Consider the following 18,968-nt stretch of genomic DNA (forward strand, 5'->3'; position numbering starts at 1 on the left):
CAATCTTACAAAATTAAGTGGAGAAAAATGTGAAACGTCTTACTACTAGCGTTCAAATGGAGATTTTTAAAACAAATAGATATAACTTATTTTGGAGATGACTTTGTGCTTTGTGTAAAACATGTCCAAAGCGAATCGTGGATATGACGGAAACTTGGCCATTGTGAACAAATTCCATGGTTCCAGATAAGAAAATAAGTTATGCAATGTTATTTTTCTTGCTTAATACGGAAACTATCCAACTCGGAAACAGAAAACAAAAGTAACTGAAGAATTCACTAGAAAGTATGTGTATAATATGCAATTTTTAAAGAATAATCCACGATAGATAAATTTATCGGGGCGAAAAGTGATATTAGTTTGTTGTTACTTTTCCAGGTGTCTCCATTAAATTATTCAATATGTATCTATCTATCTATCTATCTATCTATCTATCTATATATATATATATATATATATATATATATATATGTGTGTGTGTGTGTGTGTGTGTGTGCGTACACAAAAATGTTTTGGATTCATTTTTTTCGAAGATTACAATCAAACTGAAAGGTAGATGTGTTCTTAAAAAAAAATATTCATGTTTTTAAGCTTTTACGGGTACAATACACAGTAAAATTTCTTTGAAATTCAAGGTTTTTCCTTGCACTTATTGGATTGGTTGATTTAAAGCATTATAGTCCAGTGACGTGTTGTAGACATCATGAGCGTGCACAAATCTCTACATTGAATTGGGTAAAAGTCTTAATTGAGCCTTCCAAGGATGTTAAATTATTATTCAATATGGTTATATAGGATGCGCGCAACTATGTTAAACAAATTATTTAGTATAATTCTTGTTCTTCTAAATATTTTTAACTTACGTCTTTGCAGGTTTTCATGTTTTGGGCTATATTCTTCTCTACCTGTCTGCTTGCATTAATCCAATAATTTACGTGATAATGAACAAACAATACCGACAAGCGTACAAGACAGTATTACTCTGCCGTCATCCGAGACTGTTGTCGTTCAGTGGGAAAGGAAGTAGTGGAGCAGGTAAGAAAAAGAAAGGAAAAATCACATTGATTATAAAATTACCGTGTATTATCAGAATGTTCATGAAGACTTCTGCAACTCCACTCCCATTGGTGGACATAGAAGACATACTATATACAGCTTATCAACGATTTTAAAGTAAGACAATGGGTGAAGTACTTTGGCTAGTCACTTTTCCGCAATCAGTTTCGGAAATTTTACTATCCAGTTCCAACTTGATCGTGTATAGAGGCAAGTGGTATATAATTTTTCTAACAACAATTGGTCCAACTTTTCTAAAATGGAATTCGCCTAATTCGCCACCCAATTTTTCGTCAAACATTTGCTTAGAACTAATGTAAAACTTTTCCTAGATGTTTTATACTGTTTCTTTTCCGCTCGATGGTTAACGTATTACAGCATTAGGCTATGTTATGGAAAGTATGGTAAAATCAAAACCCTTTATGAAATAACTATGCGCAACATTGATGCTTGAGATCCGAAATTGTAAAATTTTTAACTGAACATATTGATAGCTTGAAAATGTACGATACATGATTTTACCATGTTTCCATAAATGCACGTTTCAAACCCGTATGCGAATCGATGAAGGATACTCATTTTCTTGAGATAATTTTACATTATGGCTGCATGCAATTCAGTAATTTTCGAAAAAAAAAAAAAAAACAGAATTGAGCTTATTAAGCTAATATTTAGTTTTCTAATATTATATTTAAAACAAAAAATACAATGATACATTTTGAGTGAAACCTCTCTAAAGCGGACAGCCATGGGGAATCAAAAATTGTCCGCTATAGAGAGGTGTCCGCCTTAAGGAGGTTTCAATATTTTCTTACGTAAAATAGTATATAAGGTAATATGCATTTAGAAAAAAATTTTTTTTGCGTGAATCATGTATTCACGAATATTACCAAAATGTTAGTGTACCTGCATTATCCTTCGCCATCCAATACTTTATGTTCTAGGCACAACATGCAAATAAGATGTTATAGTCTCTGCACTTTACATTTATCACTACTTACTAGGTTTTCAGTATGTCGCTTTAATTTGTGGGTTAATTGCACTCCATTAGTGTCTTTTTTGAGACAATATGCGTACTCGAAGGCAAAAAATAACGAACATTTCTTCTGCTTGGTTAAAGATTCCAGCGGGACAGTAGAATAATGTGTCATTCCAAAATTCGGACAACTGCCAGTCACTTCTGTGTCTAAAACAGTTTGGGTGGGAGTGGAATGCAATAAAAAAAAAAAAAAAACATGAGAGTGTTGTTAAACAGGAGAAGCTTCGTCTGGGTTACTGAGCAGACAGTTGAGGAGGCAAAATGTTGTCACAATACTTCCTTGGTGACACATGTATGAATTACTAAAGATGTACTTTTACAGTACTTTTCAACTTGTTTCTAGAGAAAGTGTCAGTAGTGCGGAGGTAAATAATACTTATAAAAGACAGAAATGACTGTCCGTGTCCGTACTGGAGAGTGTCCGCTTTAGAGAGGTTTGACAATATGTTTTTTCCTATTACAGTGTTTGGGGATTACAAAATATGTCCGTTACGGGAGGTGTCCGCTTTATAGAGGTGTCCGTTAGTAGAGGTTTCACATGAAATTTATAAATGTAATTTGTCTATGTGAAATATATTCATGATGGTACAAAACGTAGGAAGACAATATCATTGTAGTTTTTATGGAAGTTGCGTCTCTGAATCAATATTTTACTTTTTTTTTTTTTTTTTTTTTTTTGGAGGGAGGGTCTCTTGATTGCGGTAGTGCATTGTTGTAGCAATAATATCTATATTTTATCCGATATTCTAATGTTTCTACTTCTCAGTATAACAGCATATCAGATATTCTACTTTCATTTAATTGAACACGGAACAAGCCTATGAGATACAAGACCTATAAGACATAAGACTTCAGTTTCACAGTGTATGAACGGTGAACCCATGAAGGAAATTAATTTTCTTCAGGAAATTTATAATTGCCATCTCCAATTCACGCATGTTCACAAAAAAGCGTACCAGTAATATTTTTCACTTTCTCATTGAACTATATAAGTTGTTTTGGTAAAGACGCTGGTACCTGAAGTGTTTATTTTTTGTAATATATTATTTTATAAATGATACAATGTCACAAATGATGGATAGAATTGAATACAATATTCCATACCAAAAATTGGATGGAAAATTTAAAGATGTCTAACCAGTTTAAAATTTTAAAAATTGACTAAGCCAATAACGATTTTTCATCTCTCGTTTGTTTCCGTTGATTTTTTTTTTTTTTTTTTTTTTTTTATGTACAACCAAACTGACCAATAATATGCTAGTTTGGCACTAATACTGATTATGCTGGCAATAATATCCTACGCAACTAAAGTGAAAATGTACCTTAAGTTGCATAACCACAAGTACTAAGTGAAGAAGAAGGAATATAGAAAATACTTTTGTTTCAGTTTTAAAAAGATCTTACAAGGAGAAAGCAGACTTTGGTAAATGAACTTCGGGGTCATTCTTTGCAAGGTGATAGTGCACATTTAAAGTGTTCATATTACAAACTGGGAGAGTGCAATGGCCTAATATAGCAGAGAAAGTTTTCAACTCGCCGCATATGTCGTACGTTGCGCAAATTTATCAAATGACGGCGTGGCAGAGTCAGTAGCATCTGTGACTCACGTGCCAAGGGTCCCGGGTTCGATTTTCGCTGGAGTCAACTTTTTCGTTTTTTGCTTGAACCAATAAATAGCCACTTGTAGCTACAAGTAAAATGTTAATTCACCATATGTTTATAACAAATCAAAAGAATAGAAATATTGAAATCAGTTGTAAAATCTTTCAATGTTCAAAAATTACTTCATTGTATGTAAATATTGTTTACATTTTATCTTTTCTCAGACAAATCGAAAGATCAAATCGATGTGAGTAAAACCATGATGTCACAAGTATCGTTAGCAATGAGTGCGTTACAAGTCAACTGTGAAGACCTTCCAGATGTGTTTGATGAAAAAATTTAGCTACAGAAGACGTAAGCTACTATCAAGCTCTTTTAGTGGACATGTGAACTTTTTTTTGCATTTGTGATATAATTGACAGCTTCATAATAGTGTGAAGCAAAAGCAAAAAATAGGTGAAAAGTGATATTGATCACTGTTGCAGGAGACGTTTTGTGATGAGAATGTGAGTACCTGTGTAGATCAAGAACACATAAGTTCAACGTAAATGACAATTAACTCCATCTTTGCAAACCTTCATTGTTAAATTTTGAAATTTGAAGATTTTTTTTGTTTCTCAATCAGTAAATTAAAGTTATTTCTCTATACACAAACATCCTATACTTTGTAAGGAGTAAGTCACCACTGGTAGAAAAAAACAACTTTAGTATTCTTTTAGTTCCCAATACATATGAAACGTATATATTTATAACAATGTGTCCTGTGTAATACTCATGTTTAAAACTAAGAAGTTGTAAAGCATGTATTGCATCTATAATTAATTTCTGTATAATACAGAGAACGAATATGCACTTAAACATATTTGTATATTAGTATAAATTAAAATAGCTTTCAAATTACGTTTTGTGGAAGTAGTAGATTACATATACATTTTACTATATGTGAAGTGCAGGTTAGAAACCATCATTAAATTTATAACTTGAACATCGTATCGATTATAAACAATGTTATCTTCTCATTTAAGTATAGACAAATTGCATCTTTCAAAATATTTTTAGCACTCTGGATCAAAGAACAAACATTAGGATTTACTGGAGATTGAGGCAAAGCATGGGGAATCCACGTCGATCTCATAATGTGGATAGACATATTTTAGAGCGAATTCCAGTTCTTGTTATAATGACTGCGTATTTAAAAATTTTCGCAGATGTTAAATGCATTCAACTAAAGAAGGATCAGGAAATACAGATTGTATAGTTACATAAATTTTATTATTGAAAATAGTCTTAACCATTGTAGTTAATGAAATAGCACATTCGATTTAACAATAAGCGTAAAAGTTATTGTATGAAGTACCCACTGGACCTCAAAAATCCACGGAACTTAGTTTGTCACAAAGAACTGTAGTTTCGTATACTGTGGCATATAAAGCTGTAAAAAGAAATTTTAAAAAATCGAAGTATACTTTCGTATAAAATCACAACTGGAACCTTATGATGCTAACAAAAGGCTGGGAAACGCACAGTGACTTTTTGATCATTTGCAATCAATTACTTTCCCAAATAGCTTATTTATTTTCCATCTACATTAAAATATTATTTTATGAAATATATAAAACGCCAATCCACCAACCAGCCTAGTCCAATTACACCAGTTACTTCTGATTTTCAATCTTCGATTTTTGACATAAGATCAATAAATATTTTTTCCCTTAGTAGGAACACATTTAAATTATTTCAATATTTTTCATTACAAGCATTCGAAGACAATAAGAATTTGATTGTAGTATTCAGTGCTTCTTTTCTAGAAAAGGAGTTGCCGGTACTTTTCATTAATACGTTATGCTATCCGTTCTGATTGACCTCAAACTCAAGTGAACGAAATTTGCATGTGCTGCCGTCTATTAATCATATTATCTTATAATTCATTAGATCCGTGCTAAGCATATGGGACCTTATGGTTTCCTCCAGGTGTATGTATAACTTTATTTCTAGGTAATTATTGGCCGGATCTAAACAAAATTTCGTAGGAGTACACCATCCTCTAAGGAAATCTAACTATATTTGGTGGCCGCGCTCAGACAAGGGCAGGCTCGGCTAGTATGTGGTAGTTTATTTCTTGGTAACCACTGGTCGCATCTGAAATAAATTTGGTGGACAAGTGGTAGAGATTGTATTCCATAAGTTTGTAGGTACACTTGGAAGTTGTGGGTTCTGTTCACCGACCGTGTTTCAATTGTATAATATACTCTTGTTTCAGTGTTTTAAGTTGAAATATTCATTTCGTAAACACAAAAATAAAAATAAATAAATAAATAAAAATCCTAGAGAAATCGATTCTTCAGGAAAATGGTACCGGTACTGTACACCACCAGAAAAAAGCTCTGCTAATATTTTAATAATGACATCAGTCAACATGCTCAAAGTAATTCCAAGCATTTATAGCAGGATATGCACTGTAAATTATTTCGTACTATTGTAAAATTTTTGTCACATAACTTGAAAATCACTGCTTTAAAATGTTATACGTTGTTAATATTGTAAAACTTTTAAACTCAGCCGAAATTACAATGCTGCTGGAAGATGAATACTTATTTTCGATGGTTAACACAAACTCGAAAGTATGTAAGTCAGATTTCTATTTGACCCTAAAAGTTTTTTCTGAAAGTGTTACCTGGTTTAATTTTTACTCAAATCTCAATACCTATTTTCATGAATTTATTTCTATGAAAGAGTAAAAATAACCTGCCTCAACAATAATTATTGTATAAATTGTAAATAAATTATTTTATATGATAAGAAAAAGTATAAAATGTAGTTATATAGAATGTAGTAATTGAGTATAGAGCAGAAATTGTTTGAAACGTTTTACACATTTAAATAGTTTTCAATTAGCTGTACAAATGCTTTCAATGTTTTTTTTCTTCTAAATTTTTCTTCAATAGTCTTTTAGTGAAAACTGGAATATTAAGGTAATTCTGGTAGCCTGGTTAATTTGTTCAGTGAAATTGTTAAGTGTCACATTATGTAGTTTGCTAATCAAAAGAGAAACAAACAGGCCAGTTTTAAAATTTCGTTACTTTTTCTGCATAATTATGTAAATTAAAATTTTAAGATAAACTTGTAAAATATTATTACTGTTTTTACTTCATTTTCATATAAACTAGCTGTTTGTAATTATTTAACCCTATTGTATAGTTTCTACTGGTGCTGTTAAAATTATTTAAGTATTCTTTTTCTTTCTTTAAACAGATATTTGTTTTCAATATTCGACATATTATTCGTTATTCGAAACTTGTTCAAATAATTATACGTTATCTGAATAATTATTCGAACAGTTATTCAAGTAATGAATTTTGTTCAAATATTCAAAGAATTCGTATTATTCAAATTTTAACAGCCACCGAACTTAATAAGTAGCAGTGCAATGTGACAGTGTTTTATTTGAATGGCGTGGTGTTTTTTTTCAATTAATACTGAAACCGGAAGTGGTTATAGATTTCTACTAATTCCGGTTTTAGCAAAAGTTATAATAATACTGATAGAATATATTCTTGGGACGCTCGATTGCAAAAAAAAAAAAAAAAAAAAAAAAAAAAAAAAAAAAAAGCTTTTCACTGTCTATTACGGTTTTCACTCTATAACGATCACTCTATATGAAAGTGTTTGATTTCTGCCGCTTCCAGTTTGGGTAGAGGGTTAAGACAGAAGACAGTACCTAGTTTTAGAACGCTAAATTATTTAAGAAAAAAAAATAGCTTCTCGCTCTCTTATCATTCTTGCTGACGTAGATGAATATTGAAACCAGAAGTTGTAGTGGATTTCTATCACTTCTGGTTTTATTAGAATTAAGGATGGAGATGTTTACTCCTGGAAGGTTAGCAAACCACTTCTCGCTATTTACTACCGTTCTTGCTTTATAGTAATCAACGTGAAAACTTGAAATCATTGATTTCCTACCACTTCCAGTTGATAGGTCACTTCATCAACGAATTTAATTCCTACATTTTGACCCTGTACATGCTGGCCAAAACTGATGGTGACGTGATCAATCAAGACTCTTTAGTCTCCCAAACGGACGGACACTCGGACAGACAGGCTAAGTAGATAAAGAAGTTTCGATTGCTTAACCAAATTCCTTACGAGTCATATAACGGTAACAACTCTACATCCCTTCATACGGACGAGCTTCATTTCAAGTGATGCTATTCTCCTTTTAAATATTTAGACGAAGTTACACGTGTCTGAAGTTCTCGCGTACGGTTTCGACACACACATTTTTCTCACATCTTTAATATATGTAATAAAATTTTGTAATTGATTGCAGGTTTAGAACTGTTGTAAGATGAAAAAAAAAAAAGAAAGAAAGAAAAGAAAAGAAAGAAAGAAAGAAAGAAAAAGAAAAACTTTGGAAACGAATAATGCTTATTATTTCAAATTCTTGATGTGGAATATGAGTTCCTTATACGCCACTTAAGCAGCTGGAGTGTTCACTTTAAGGAAAAAAAAATATTGTTTAATGAATTGCGGTGATTGTTCATTTCAAATTTATAACTGCTGTAAATCATTATCATCATAGGTATTCTGCCTTTATTGGCAGGTCACTTGCCGCAGCTGAAAAGTTTCCATGCTCCACGGTCCTCCGCTAACTTCTTCGTCTTCGCGTATGATCTTTCTGTTTTTATATCATCCATTAATTGTAGTCTCCTTCGCCCTTTCCCTCTCTTTCCCGCCACCATACCCTCTATGACGTCCCTCATGATACAATCTCTTCTTAGGCAATGCCCAACCAGTTTCTCTTCTTCTTCCTAATAATATCTAAAAGTGTTCTTTTCTCACCCACCATTACTAACATTCTTTCATTCGTTTCCCGCTCGACTCAACTGATTCTTTCCATTCTTCTCCACACCCACATTTCGAAGGTTTCCAGTCGATTTTCATCACCTTTACGTATTGTCCACGTTTCCGCCCATACAGTACAACACTCCACACGAAGCATTTTATGAGTCTTTTTCTCAACTCTTTATTCAAGGTCCCACAAAGCAGACTTTTCTTCCTCCTAAAGGCTTCTTTCGCCATTCCTATCCTTGCTTTTATTTCACGTTCGCACTTCATGTAATTACTAAGAATACTACCCAGATATCGAAAACTATTCGCTTGTTCTATTTTCTCCCCTCCTACTTTTATATTTGGCAAAGACCCCTTCGTTCCAATCATCATGGCTTTTGTCTTTCTAATTCTGCAGTAAACTGCTGTAAAAGCAAGATAAAATTCTGTCATTTTACTACAGAGTAGGATGATAATAGTATATGTAGAGATCATTCTACTATTACAGTTCGACGTTCATTAGACAGCACGATGAGTATATTTATGTGAGATCACAGTCTTTGTCTGCAATGCCAGGACTAAATCAGCGAACGCCTATTGTAAATTAACTTCGAACATGGCCGTATAATGGAACGAAAAGGCGATGTTTAGCAAAATTCCTATTCGTGTTGGTCCTGTCGTGTCAGTGGTTCCATGGTGGTACACACAACAGGAGGCAGAGAATTGTAATAGCAGATGCGTCTCCACAGTATTGCCACGATACAACAGGTAGCGCCTGGACAGACGGATCGTTCAAGATACCCTACATGACTGGATGGTGACCGCCAGTGCAATCAGAGGCATTATAGTACCCCCATGTGAGAGCATGAACACTAAGCAATTGATTGTTGAGGCAGATTACGTTTCTGCGTTACTCTCGCACGATTATCCCTGACACGTGCTCATCACCGAAAGCGTTTATGATCGTATCTGGAGAGACTAGTGGCGAGGGCCAATAGACTACACATCCCGTTACCCTCTGGTCTTATTTAAGGTAGTAAGGTATTAAGATAAGGTAGTGCATCGTACATTACAACGTTACCGATCTTGCCCTCCGACCATAACTGGACACATTGCTCGAAGAGCTCGAAGAGCTATATGTAGGGCCCCTCGAAGTGATTACACGTGCTAATATGTTATTAAAGTAAGTACTAGAGTCCGAAATATTCAGGTAAACGAGTATCCTCCTGCGAGCTCAGGTCTGTACCATTCTACCTGTCTCTTCTCGAAAAGATGTCATGAAAGTGATGTTTCGTCTCGAAAAATGTATCTTTTTCTATTGGAAGATCTCTCGTTTTGTCACTCAAATTCTGTCTAATCTCGCCTCGTGGGTAATTCCCAAGTACTGTTTTGTATCGTTTAACCACAAGGCTCTGTCTCACATAACCTACGTGCTGTTTAATTGGTTAAGCGATACGAAATTATACGTAAACATACACATATATTGCCAGCTGTTGAGGAGTTTCATGATTCAACTTCAAAGACTGTCATTAGACCCTTGTAAAATTTATATGGAACCTGCGAGAAAGTATACCCTTAGCAACTTGAAAAATAAATAAATAAATAAATAAAAATTAAAATAATAAAATAATTTTTTTAAAAAAAAAGTACATCTGTGTTCTGAAGTTATGCGTGAGCGTGCACACAATGAAGTCGCTTAATTTCGATATTAACACTATCAACTGTTGAAGAGTTTTAAAGTGATTAGCATCAGATTCTAATGAAATTTAAAGAAACCACCTGCAATTAAAAACATCGTCCTTTTTTTAAGTCGATTAAAATCACATATTTATCTCAGTTCAGAAGGTCAAAGACATCATACGCTGTCTACATTAAGGGATTCAAGACACTGTACCTCAATTGATTTCAGAGTTAAGAACCTAATCACAAATCATGACACAATACACCTTGATATAATCTAATACATCTATAATCTATTATTCTATATGGTTGTATTGTATGATCACTAAATCCCAAATAACCATATGTATTACAAGCACTACTACTTTGTTTCTCTGATATTAAAGTGCTTTGTTTTCAATAATTTCCCTGATTTTCCCCGACAAAAATAAAATTCTCTGACTTTCCAGGTCTGTGGGATTCCTGATGTAATGTGAAACGAGACCGAAATGAGGCCAAACCAGTCTCGAATATTAAAAAAAATGCTAAATTTATCTTTAATTAAAATTCATTTTGTTGTAAAATTACATATAAGATATGGGATAACTATCGTCCGATGATTACAGATGTTAGTGTATGCAAATGTCATCTGCGATCATTTGGCATGTTGAAAAGGTTTCAAACAGCACACAATTCTAAGTTGGGGTTCTATATATATATATATTATTCTCTTTCGTCAATTTAGTTACTCGAATAACATGACAGCATATTCCGAAAGTTAGTTTTGTAAAACAAAGACTATGATCTCAATTTCCCAGTTTTACAAATAGTTCAGGAATTCTCTAGGAAAAGACATATTTAAATATTTCTTGCTATTTTACTGCAACTGCTTGTATAAGTTGTTTGAAACTAAGGGGAAAATCTTCAGATTGAAAGAAAGTAGGGCCTGGAATTCTAGGGTAGGGCAAAGTCATGGAAAAATGAAGAGCATCAAATTAAGCCAGAGAATCGGTTATAAACTATCAATATGTTAAAAGCGTGTAACGAATTGTACACTGACATTTTTAAATATATTTTTTTTTTTCACTAACCAATAAAAGTGCTTAACTTAACAATATAATTTTAGATATAACTCGCTAAAGCTCGCTGGGGGCTCTGCCCCCAGACCCCCGGTCAGGCCTTTGCCATGAGGTGTCATCTTCTAGAAAACTATTCCTTCAGGAATTCACTTCCCTTTACAGTAGACACCGTTTACCAATACATACTTCAATTCAACCGGTATTATTCCTTCCATGTAACTTTGAAAAACAAGCCCACAATTTATTAGAAATAACTCTATTATTACTTCTACTCTGGCAATCATGTGCGTGGCTTATTATGTACACTTTGCGCACACCTATACATGTTAGAGACAATAACAGAATTTATTTTCTCAAACATAAACAGCGAACACTGTCTTCCAATAGCCTACCTATTAAACCTTGCATTTTGCGAAAACACTCACTGTTTACAAATGTAATTTTTGCAACCTTTCAAATATTTATTCGTAGCATTTTTTAATATTATGTTTTGCAGTGTAATTTAGTACAATGTATTATAATAGTGTCATTGTAGTTAATTGTACATATTACCTGCAGGAAAAGTAATTCATATCTGTGATATAAGGGTGGGGAAATATTTCAGGCTTCCTGCACATTTATTCTTGTATTTACAATGAAGACTACAATTTACTAGATAATTTACAAATATGAATATTGTTGGAGATTGTTTACATTTTTTTCAGAGCATTTGAGTGAAAACTACTTTTGTACTATAATGTAGTACAGTGGATTATAATGGAAACCTTGGGCATAGTTGTACATATTACCTCAGCAAGATTTCTTGAAAAGTTTCATATATACTGCACAAATTCTTGCAGTCTCCCTGTATATTTATTCTTGTATTTTCAATGAAGACTACAATTTGTAGGTGATTTACAAATATGATTATTGTTGGAGGCTTTTTAAACATTTGTTTGTAACATTTGAGAGAACACTACTTTTGCACTGTAATACAGAAAAGTCCCTTATAATGGAATCCTTCGGCATAGTAGTACATATTACCTGCAGCAACACTTTTTGAAATATTTCATACTTACTGGACAATTTCTGGCAGTCTACCTGTATCTCTCGTCTTGTATTTTTATGAAGAATAAATTTGTTCGTAATTTACAATGATGAATTTTGTTAAGGCTTTTTAAACATTAGTTCATAACATTTGATTGAACACCAGTTTTTGCACAGTAACGTAGTACACTGTATTATAATGCTGTCCTTTGGTACACAAGTAATTATTGGGCAGCAGGCCTTGAAATGTTTATTTATACTGGACAATTACATACAGTCTTCCTGTATCTTTACTCTTATATTTTCAATGAAAACGTTTATTTACTAGGTAATTTAGAATATGAGAATTATTGGAGGCTTTTAAAAAATTTGTTTATAGCAACTTAAACAACACCACTTTCTACACTCTAGTAGAACATTGTACTAGAATCGTGTCATTATAATTTCTTATTACAATCAAATAACAAGACATCATTTCCTTAATCATCCTAAAAAAAACACAAATATAACACGATTACTATTCCGATTTTAGAGGTGTAATTCCACAGACGCGGGCCCGCTACGTACCAGTACTATGTGAGCTGTAGGTAGGAAGTCCAGAACCTAAGGAATTGAGTAGTGTATTGGAACGACGTGAGCCTACTAGGCGGGAGACCTGGGTTCGATTCGTAACAAGTTTTTCTCTCACTTTTTCTTTCTTTGAAAGTTTATTTTTATAGCATAGGTGATTGAAAATAAGCTTGACTCTATCATATACGGCATTTCATTCCAACCGGACCCGCAACTAAAACTATTAAATCGAAAGGGGCACTTTCCCACGTATCTTATATATTATAAATATGTACGCTGCCGACGAGACAATTTTCAAGAAGGGCCCATTTGTGTGTGTGTATGAGCGTGTGTGTGCAGTGGCGTACGCAGGAATTTATTTCGGGAGGGGTCCAAACTCAATATCTGTGTATTTTATATTGAAATTCCTAAACTTGTCCCAAAAATTAGGCTACATTTACACAAAAGTTGGAATTTCGGGGGTGGTCCGGACCCCTAAGAACCACCCCCTGCGTACGTCCCTGTATGTGTGTGTATTTCCTTAAAATTAATATTTTATACTTTCCATTTGTGGTATTCACTCCAAATTTGGTATACGCAGGTATCTTAACGAGGGACATAAAAGGGGAGAGAGATATTTTGCAATCGTTTCCGGTTTGAAGTAGACACTGTTGTCGCGAGACAAAATGTATTGTTGTCTTGTATGGACACTATATCGTGAAAAAGATGCCCATTGTTTCTTTCAGACTCTTTTTGGGGAACACCGCCTCCTCAGAGCGCCCCTGGCGAGATCAAAATAATACGTATATAATACAATAACAAATAGAATGTTATCAGCAGTGCCCCCAGGGTAATACTCCCCCCCCCCCCCCGAACATTGCTTCCGATAGAGACACTGGTGATGCTCCATTTCCAATGCTACATATGTTTGATTTTAAATACTTCAGTATCGTCTCGAAACTTTACACGAACATAATGCCTAGTTTCGAGACCATCTCAACAGTTAGCGTATAAATATATCCTTTCCGTCTATGTCTGTAATAACGAAAATATTTTATTCACGCAATGCCAACAGAAATTATTTTGATAAAACAAAGCAAAGTGATAAGAAAAAAAAACGCAAGATAAAACAAGGTCGGCGGGGATTCGAACCCAGACCTGCTACTCAGAAACCACACAGTTTACCGCGGAGCTAACTTACTACGTTGAATTGTGATTGTTCTATTCTCCTCAATATACCACATAAGAGGCCAAATGAAGGCAATTCAAAAATATGGCAATTTTGAATTCAAGATGGCGACTTCTCCAATGATTTGTTTCTTCACTTAAACTGAACTACGTCCTTAATAACATAGCGAAACCTGGCTTACCTACCAATAGCACAACTTACAATTTTCATGGTTACAAATTTTTGAGCCGCCATTTTGAATCGAAGATGACGACTTTTCCAACATGTCGGAATTTTCCCCTCACATGCGCTGTACTCTACACACTTGAACGCAATTTCGTGATTCCACCATATCTACAAATTGTGTAGAATTAGACGCACCCTTATAATATTCCTAGCACTTTCTTACACTGAACATGACTATTTTTTTCAAGTTTAAGGGCGGATTCGCAAACTACGCATCAGAATAAACATCACCTCGAAATTTCTACCTCCTAGATACAGCCATTACAAATTTCACATTTTTTCGATTTGCGCCGCGAAACGAAAACGAATTTTAATGCTCTTTTTTCTATCATAAACTATGTTCCTAGCTTCACTGCCTGACAAAATATAACGTTTCTATGGTGTGCGGAACTACTCTAAAAACCAGCATTTCAAACCGACGAAAAATTTCGACACTTCATTTACATGGAAAATGTCGCCTTTTTCGTGATATCGGAATTTTCCCATTACTCACATCCCATGACGAACAAGTATGCAAAATTTGGTGTTTGTATGTTTTGTGGAAGTACGCAAACAATTAAGTGTTTCCGATTATAGAGGTATATAATAATTCCACAGACGCGGGCCCGCTACGTACCAGTACTATGTGAGCTGTAGGTAGGAAGTCCAGAACCTAAGGAATTGAGTAGTGTAGTGGAACGACGTGAGCCTACTAGGCGGGAGACCTGGGTTCGATTCATAACAAGTTTTTCTCTCACTTTTTCTTTCTTTGAAAGTTTATTTTTATAGCATAGGTGATTGAAAATAAGCTTGACTCTATCATATACGGCATTTCATTCCAACCGGACCCGCAACTAAAACTATTAAATCGAAAGGGGCACTTTCCCACGTATCTTATATATTATAAATATGTACGCTGCCGACGAGACAATTTTCAAGAGGGGCCCATTTGTGTGTGTGTATGAGCGTGTGTGTGCAGTGGCGTACGCAGGAATTTATTTCGGAAGGGGTCCAAACTCAATATCTGTGTATTTTATATTGAAATTCCTAAACTTGTCCCAAAAATTAGGCTACATTTACACAAAAGTTGGAATTTCGGGGGTGGTCCGGACCCCTAAGAACCACCCCCTGCGTACGTCCCTGTATGTGTGTGTATTTCCTTAAAATTAATATTTTATACTTTCCATTTGTGGTATTCACTCCAAATTTGGTATACGCAGGTATCTTAACGAGGGACATAAAAGGGGAGAGAGATATTTTGCAATCGTTTCCGGTTTGAAGTAGACACTGTTGTCGCGAGACAAAATGTATTGTTGTCTTGTATGGACACTATATCGTGAAAAAGATGCCCATTGTTTCTTTCAGACTCTTTTTGGGGAACACCGCCTCCTCAGAGCGCCCCTGGCGAGATCAAAATAATACGTATATAATACAATAACAAATAGAATGTTATCAGCAGTGCCCCCGGGGTAATACTCCCCCCCCCCCCCCGAACATTGCTTCCGATAGAGACACTGGTGATGCTCCATTTCCAATGCTACATATGTTTGATTTTAAATACTTCAGTATCGTCTCGAAACTTTACACGAACATACTGCCTAGTTTCGAGACCATCTCAACAGTTAGCGTATAAATATATCCTTTCCGTCTATGTCTGTAATAACGAAAATATTTTATTCACGCAATGCCAACAGAAATTATTTTGATAAAACAAAGCAACGTGATAAGAAAAAAAAACGCAAGATAAAACAAGGTCGGCGGGGATTCGAACCCAGACCTGCTACTCAGAAACCACACAGTTTACCGCGGAGCTAACTTACTACGTTGAATTTTGCTTCTATTCTCCTCAATATACCACATAAGAGGCCAAATGAAGGCAATTCAAAAATATGGCAATTTTGAATTCAAGATGGCGACTTCTCCAATGATTTGTTTCTTCCCTTAAACTGAACTACGTCCTTAATAACATAGCGAAACCTGGCTTACCTACCAATAGCACAACTTACAATTTTCATGGTTACAAATTTTTGAGCCGCCATTTTGAATCGAAGATGACGACTTTTCCAACATGTCGGAATTTTCCCCTCACATGCGCTGTACTCTACACACTTGAACGCAATTTCGTGATTCCACCATATCTACAAATTGTGTAGAATTAGACGCCCCCTTATAATATTCCTAGCACTTTCTTACACCGAACATGACTATTTTTTTCAAGTTTAAGGGCGGATTCGCAAACTACGCATCAGAATAAACATCACCTCGAAATTTCTACCTCCTAGATACAGCCATTACAAATTTCACATTTTTTCGATTTGCGCCGCGAAACGAAAACGAATTTTAATGCTCTTTTTTCTATCATAAACTATGTTCCTAGCTTCACTGCCTGACAAAATATAACGTTTCTATGGTGTGCGGAACTACTCTAAAAACCAGCATTTCAAACCGACGAAAAATTTCGACACTTCATTTACATGGAAAATGTCGCCTTTTTCGTGATATCGGAATTTTCCCATTACTCACATCCCATGACGAACAAGTATGCAAAATTTGGTGTTTGTATGTTTTGTGGAAGTACGCAAACAATTAAGTGTTTCCGATTATAGAGGTATATAATAATTCCACAGACGCGGGCCCGCTACGTACCAGTACTATGTGAGCTGTAGGTAGGAAGTCCAGAACCTAAGGAATTGAGTAGTGTAGTGGAACGACGTGAGCCTACTAGGCGGGAGACCTGGGTTCGATTCATAACAAGTTTTTCTCTCACTTTTTCTTTCTTTGAAAGTTTATTTTTATAGCATAGGTGATTGAAAATAAGCTTGACTCTATCATATACGGCATTTCATTCCAACCGGACCCGCAACTAAAACTATTAAATCGAAAGGGGCACTTTCCCACGTATCTTATATATTATAAATATGTACGCTGCCGACGAGACAATTTTCAAGAGGGGCCCATTTGTGTGTGTGTATGAGCGTGTGTGTGCAGTGGCGTACGCAGGAATTTATTTCGGGAGGGGTCCAAACTCAATATCTGTGTATTTTATATTGAAATTCCTAAACTTGTCCCAAAAATTAGGCTACATTTACACAAAAGTTGGAATTTCGGGGGTGGTCCGGACCCCTAAGAACCACCCCCTGCGTACGTCCCTGTATGTGTGTGTATTTCCTTAAAATTAATATTTTATACTTTCCATTTGTGGTATTCACTCCAAATTTGGTATACGCAGGTATCATAACGAGGGACATAAAAGGGGAGAGAGATATTTTGCAATCGTTTCCGGTTTGAAGTAGACACTGTTGTCGCGAGACAAAATGTATTGTTGTCTTGTATGGACACTATATCGTGAAAAAGATGCCCATTGTTTCTTTCAGACTCTTTTTGGGGAACACCGCCTCCTCAGAGCGCCCCTGGCGAGATCAAAATAATACGTATATAATACAATAACAAATAGAATGTTATCAGCAGTGCCCCCAGGGTAATACTCCCCCCCCCCGAACATTGCTTCCGATAGAGACACTGGTGATGCTCCATTTCCAATGCTACATATGTTTGATTTTAAATACTTCAGTATCGTCTCGAAACTTTACACGAACATAATGCCTAGTTTCGAGACCATCTCAACAGTTAGCGTATAAATATATCCTTTCCGTCTATGTCTGTAATAACGAAAATATTTTATTCACGCAATGCCAACAGAAATTATTTTGATAAAACAAAGCAACGTGATAAGAAAAAAAAACGCAAGATAAAACAAGGTCGGCGGGGATTCGAACCCAGACCTGCTACTCAGAAACCAGACACTTTACCGCGGAGCTAACTTACTACGTTGAATTGTGCTTGTTCTATTCTCCTCAATATACCACATAAGAGGCCAAATGAAGGCAATTCAAAAATATGGCAATTTTGAATTCAAGATGGCGACTTCTCCAATGATTTATTTCTTCACTTAAACTGAACTACGTCCTTAATAACATAGCGAAACCTGGCTTACCTACCAAGAGCACAACTTACAATTTTCATGGTTACAAATTTTTGAGCCGCCATTTTGAATCGAAGATGACGACTTTTCCAACATGTCGGAATTTTCCCCTCACATGCGCTGTACTCTACACACTTGAACGCAATTTCGTGATTCCACCATATCTACAAATTGTGTAGAATTAGACGCCCCCTTATAATATTCCTAGCACTTTCTTACACCGAACATGACTATTTTTTTCAAGTTTAAGGGCGGATTCGCAAACTACGCATCAGAATAAACATCACCTCGAAATTTCTACCTCCTAGATACAGCCATTACAAATTTCACATTTTTTCGATTTGCGCCGCGAAACGAAAACGAATTTTAATGCTCTTTTTTCTATCATAAACTATGTTCCTAGCTTCACTGCCTGACAAAATATAACGTTTCTATGGTGTGCGGAACTACTCTAAAAACCAGCATTTCAAACCGACGAAAAATTTCGACACTTCATTTACATGGAAAATGTCGCCTTTTTCGTGATATCGGAATTTTCCCATTACTCACATCCCATGACGAACAAGTATGCAAAATTTGGTGTTTGTATGTTTTGTGGAAGTACGCAAACAATTAAGTGTTTCCGATTATAGAGGTATATAATAATTCCACAGACGCGGGCCCGCTACGTACCAGTACTATGTGAGCTGTAGGTAGGAAGTCCAGAACCTAAGGAATTGAGTAGTGTAGTGGAACGAGGTGAGCCTACTAGGCGGG

General features: G+C 35.1%; 1 protein-coding gene across 5 annotated transcripts in view; it reads left to right on the forward strand.

The window, feature by feature from the left end:
- moody (G-protein coupled receptor moody) overlaps positions 1-6,831 on the forward strand; it is a 116,921-nt gene extending 110,090 nt beyond the window's left edge. For all 5 annotated transcript variants that reach the window (XM_081772168.1, XM_081772164.1, XM_081772165.1 and 2 more), the window contains 2 exons: positions 874-1,035; positions 3,922-6,831. In XM_081772168.1, coding sequence (XP_081628294.1) covers positions 874-1,035; positions 3,922-4,040 — 281 coding nt within the window. In that variant the 3' untranslated portion in view covers positions 4,041-6,831. The remainder of the gene's footprint in view (positions 1-873; positions 1,036-3,921) is intronic.
- The last annotated feature ends 12,137 nt before the right edge of the window (positions 6,832-18,968 follow it).

This window comes from Thermobia domestica, chromosome 9 (assembly GCF_964235325.1).
Source record: "Thermobia domestica chromosome 9, izTheDome1.hap1.1, whole genome shotgun sequence".
NCBI lineage: Eukaryota > Metazoa > Arthropoda > Insecta > Zygentoma > Lepismatidae > Thermobia > Thermobia domestica.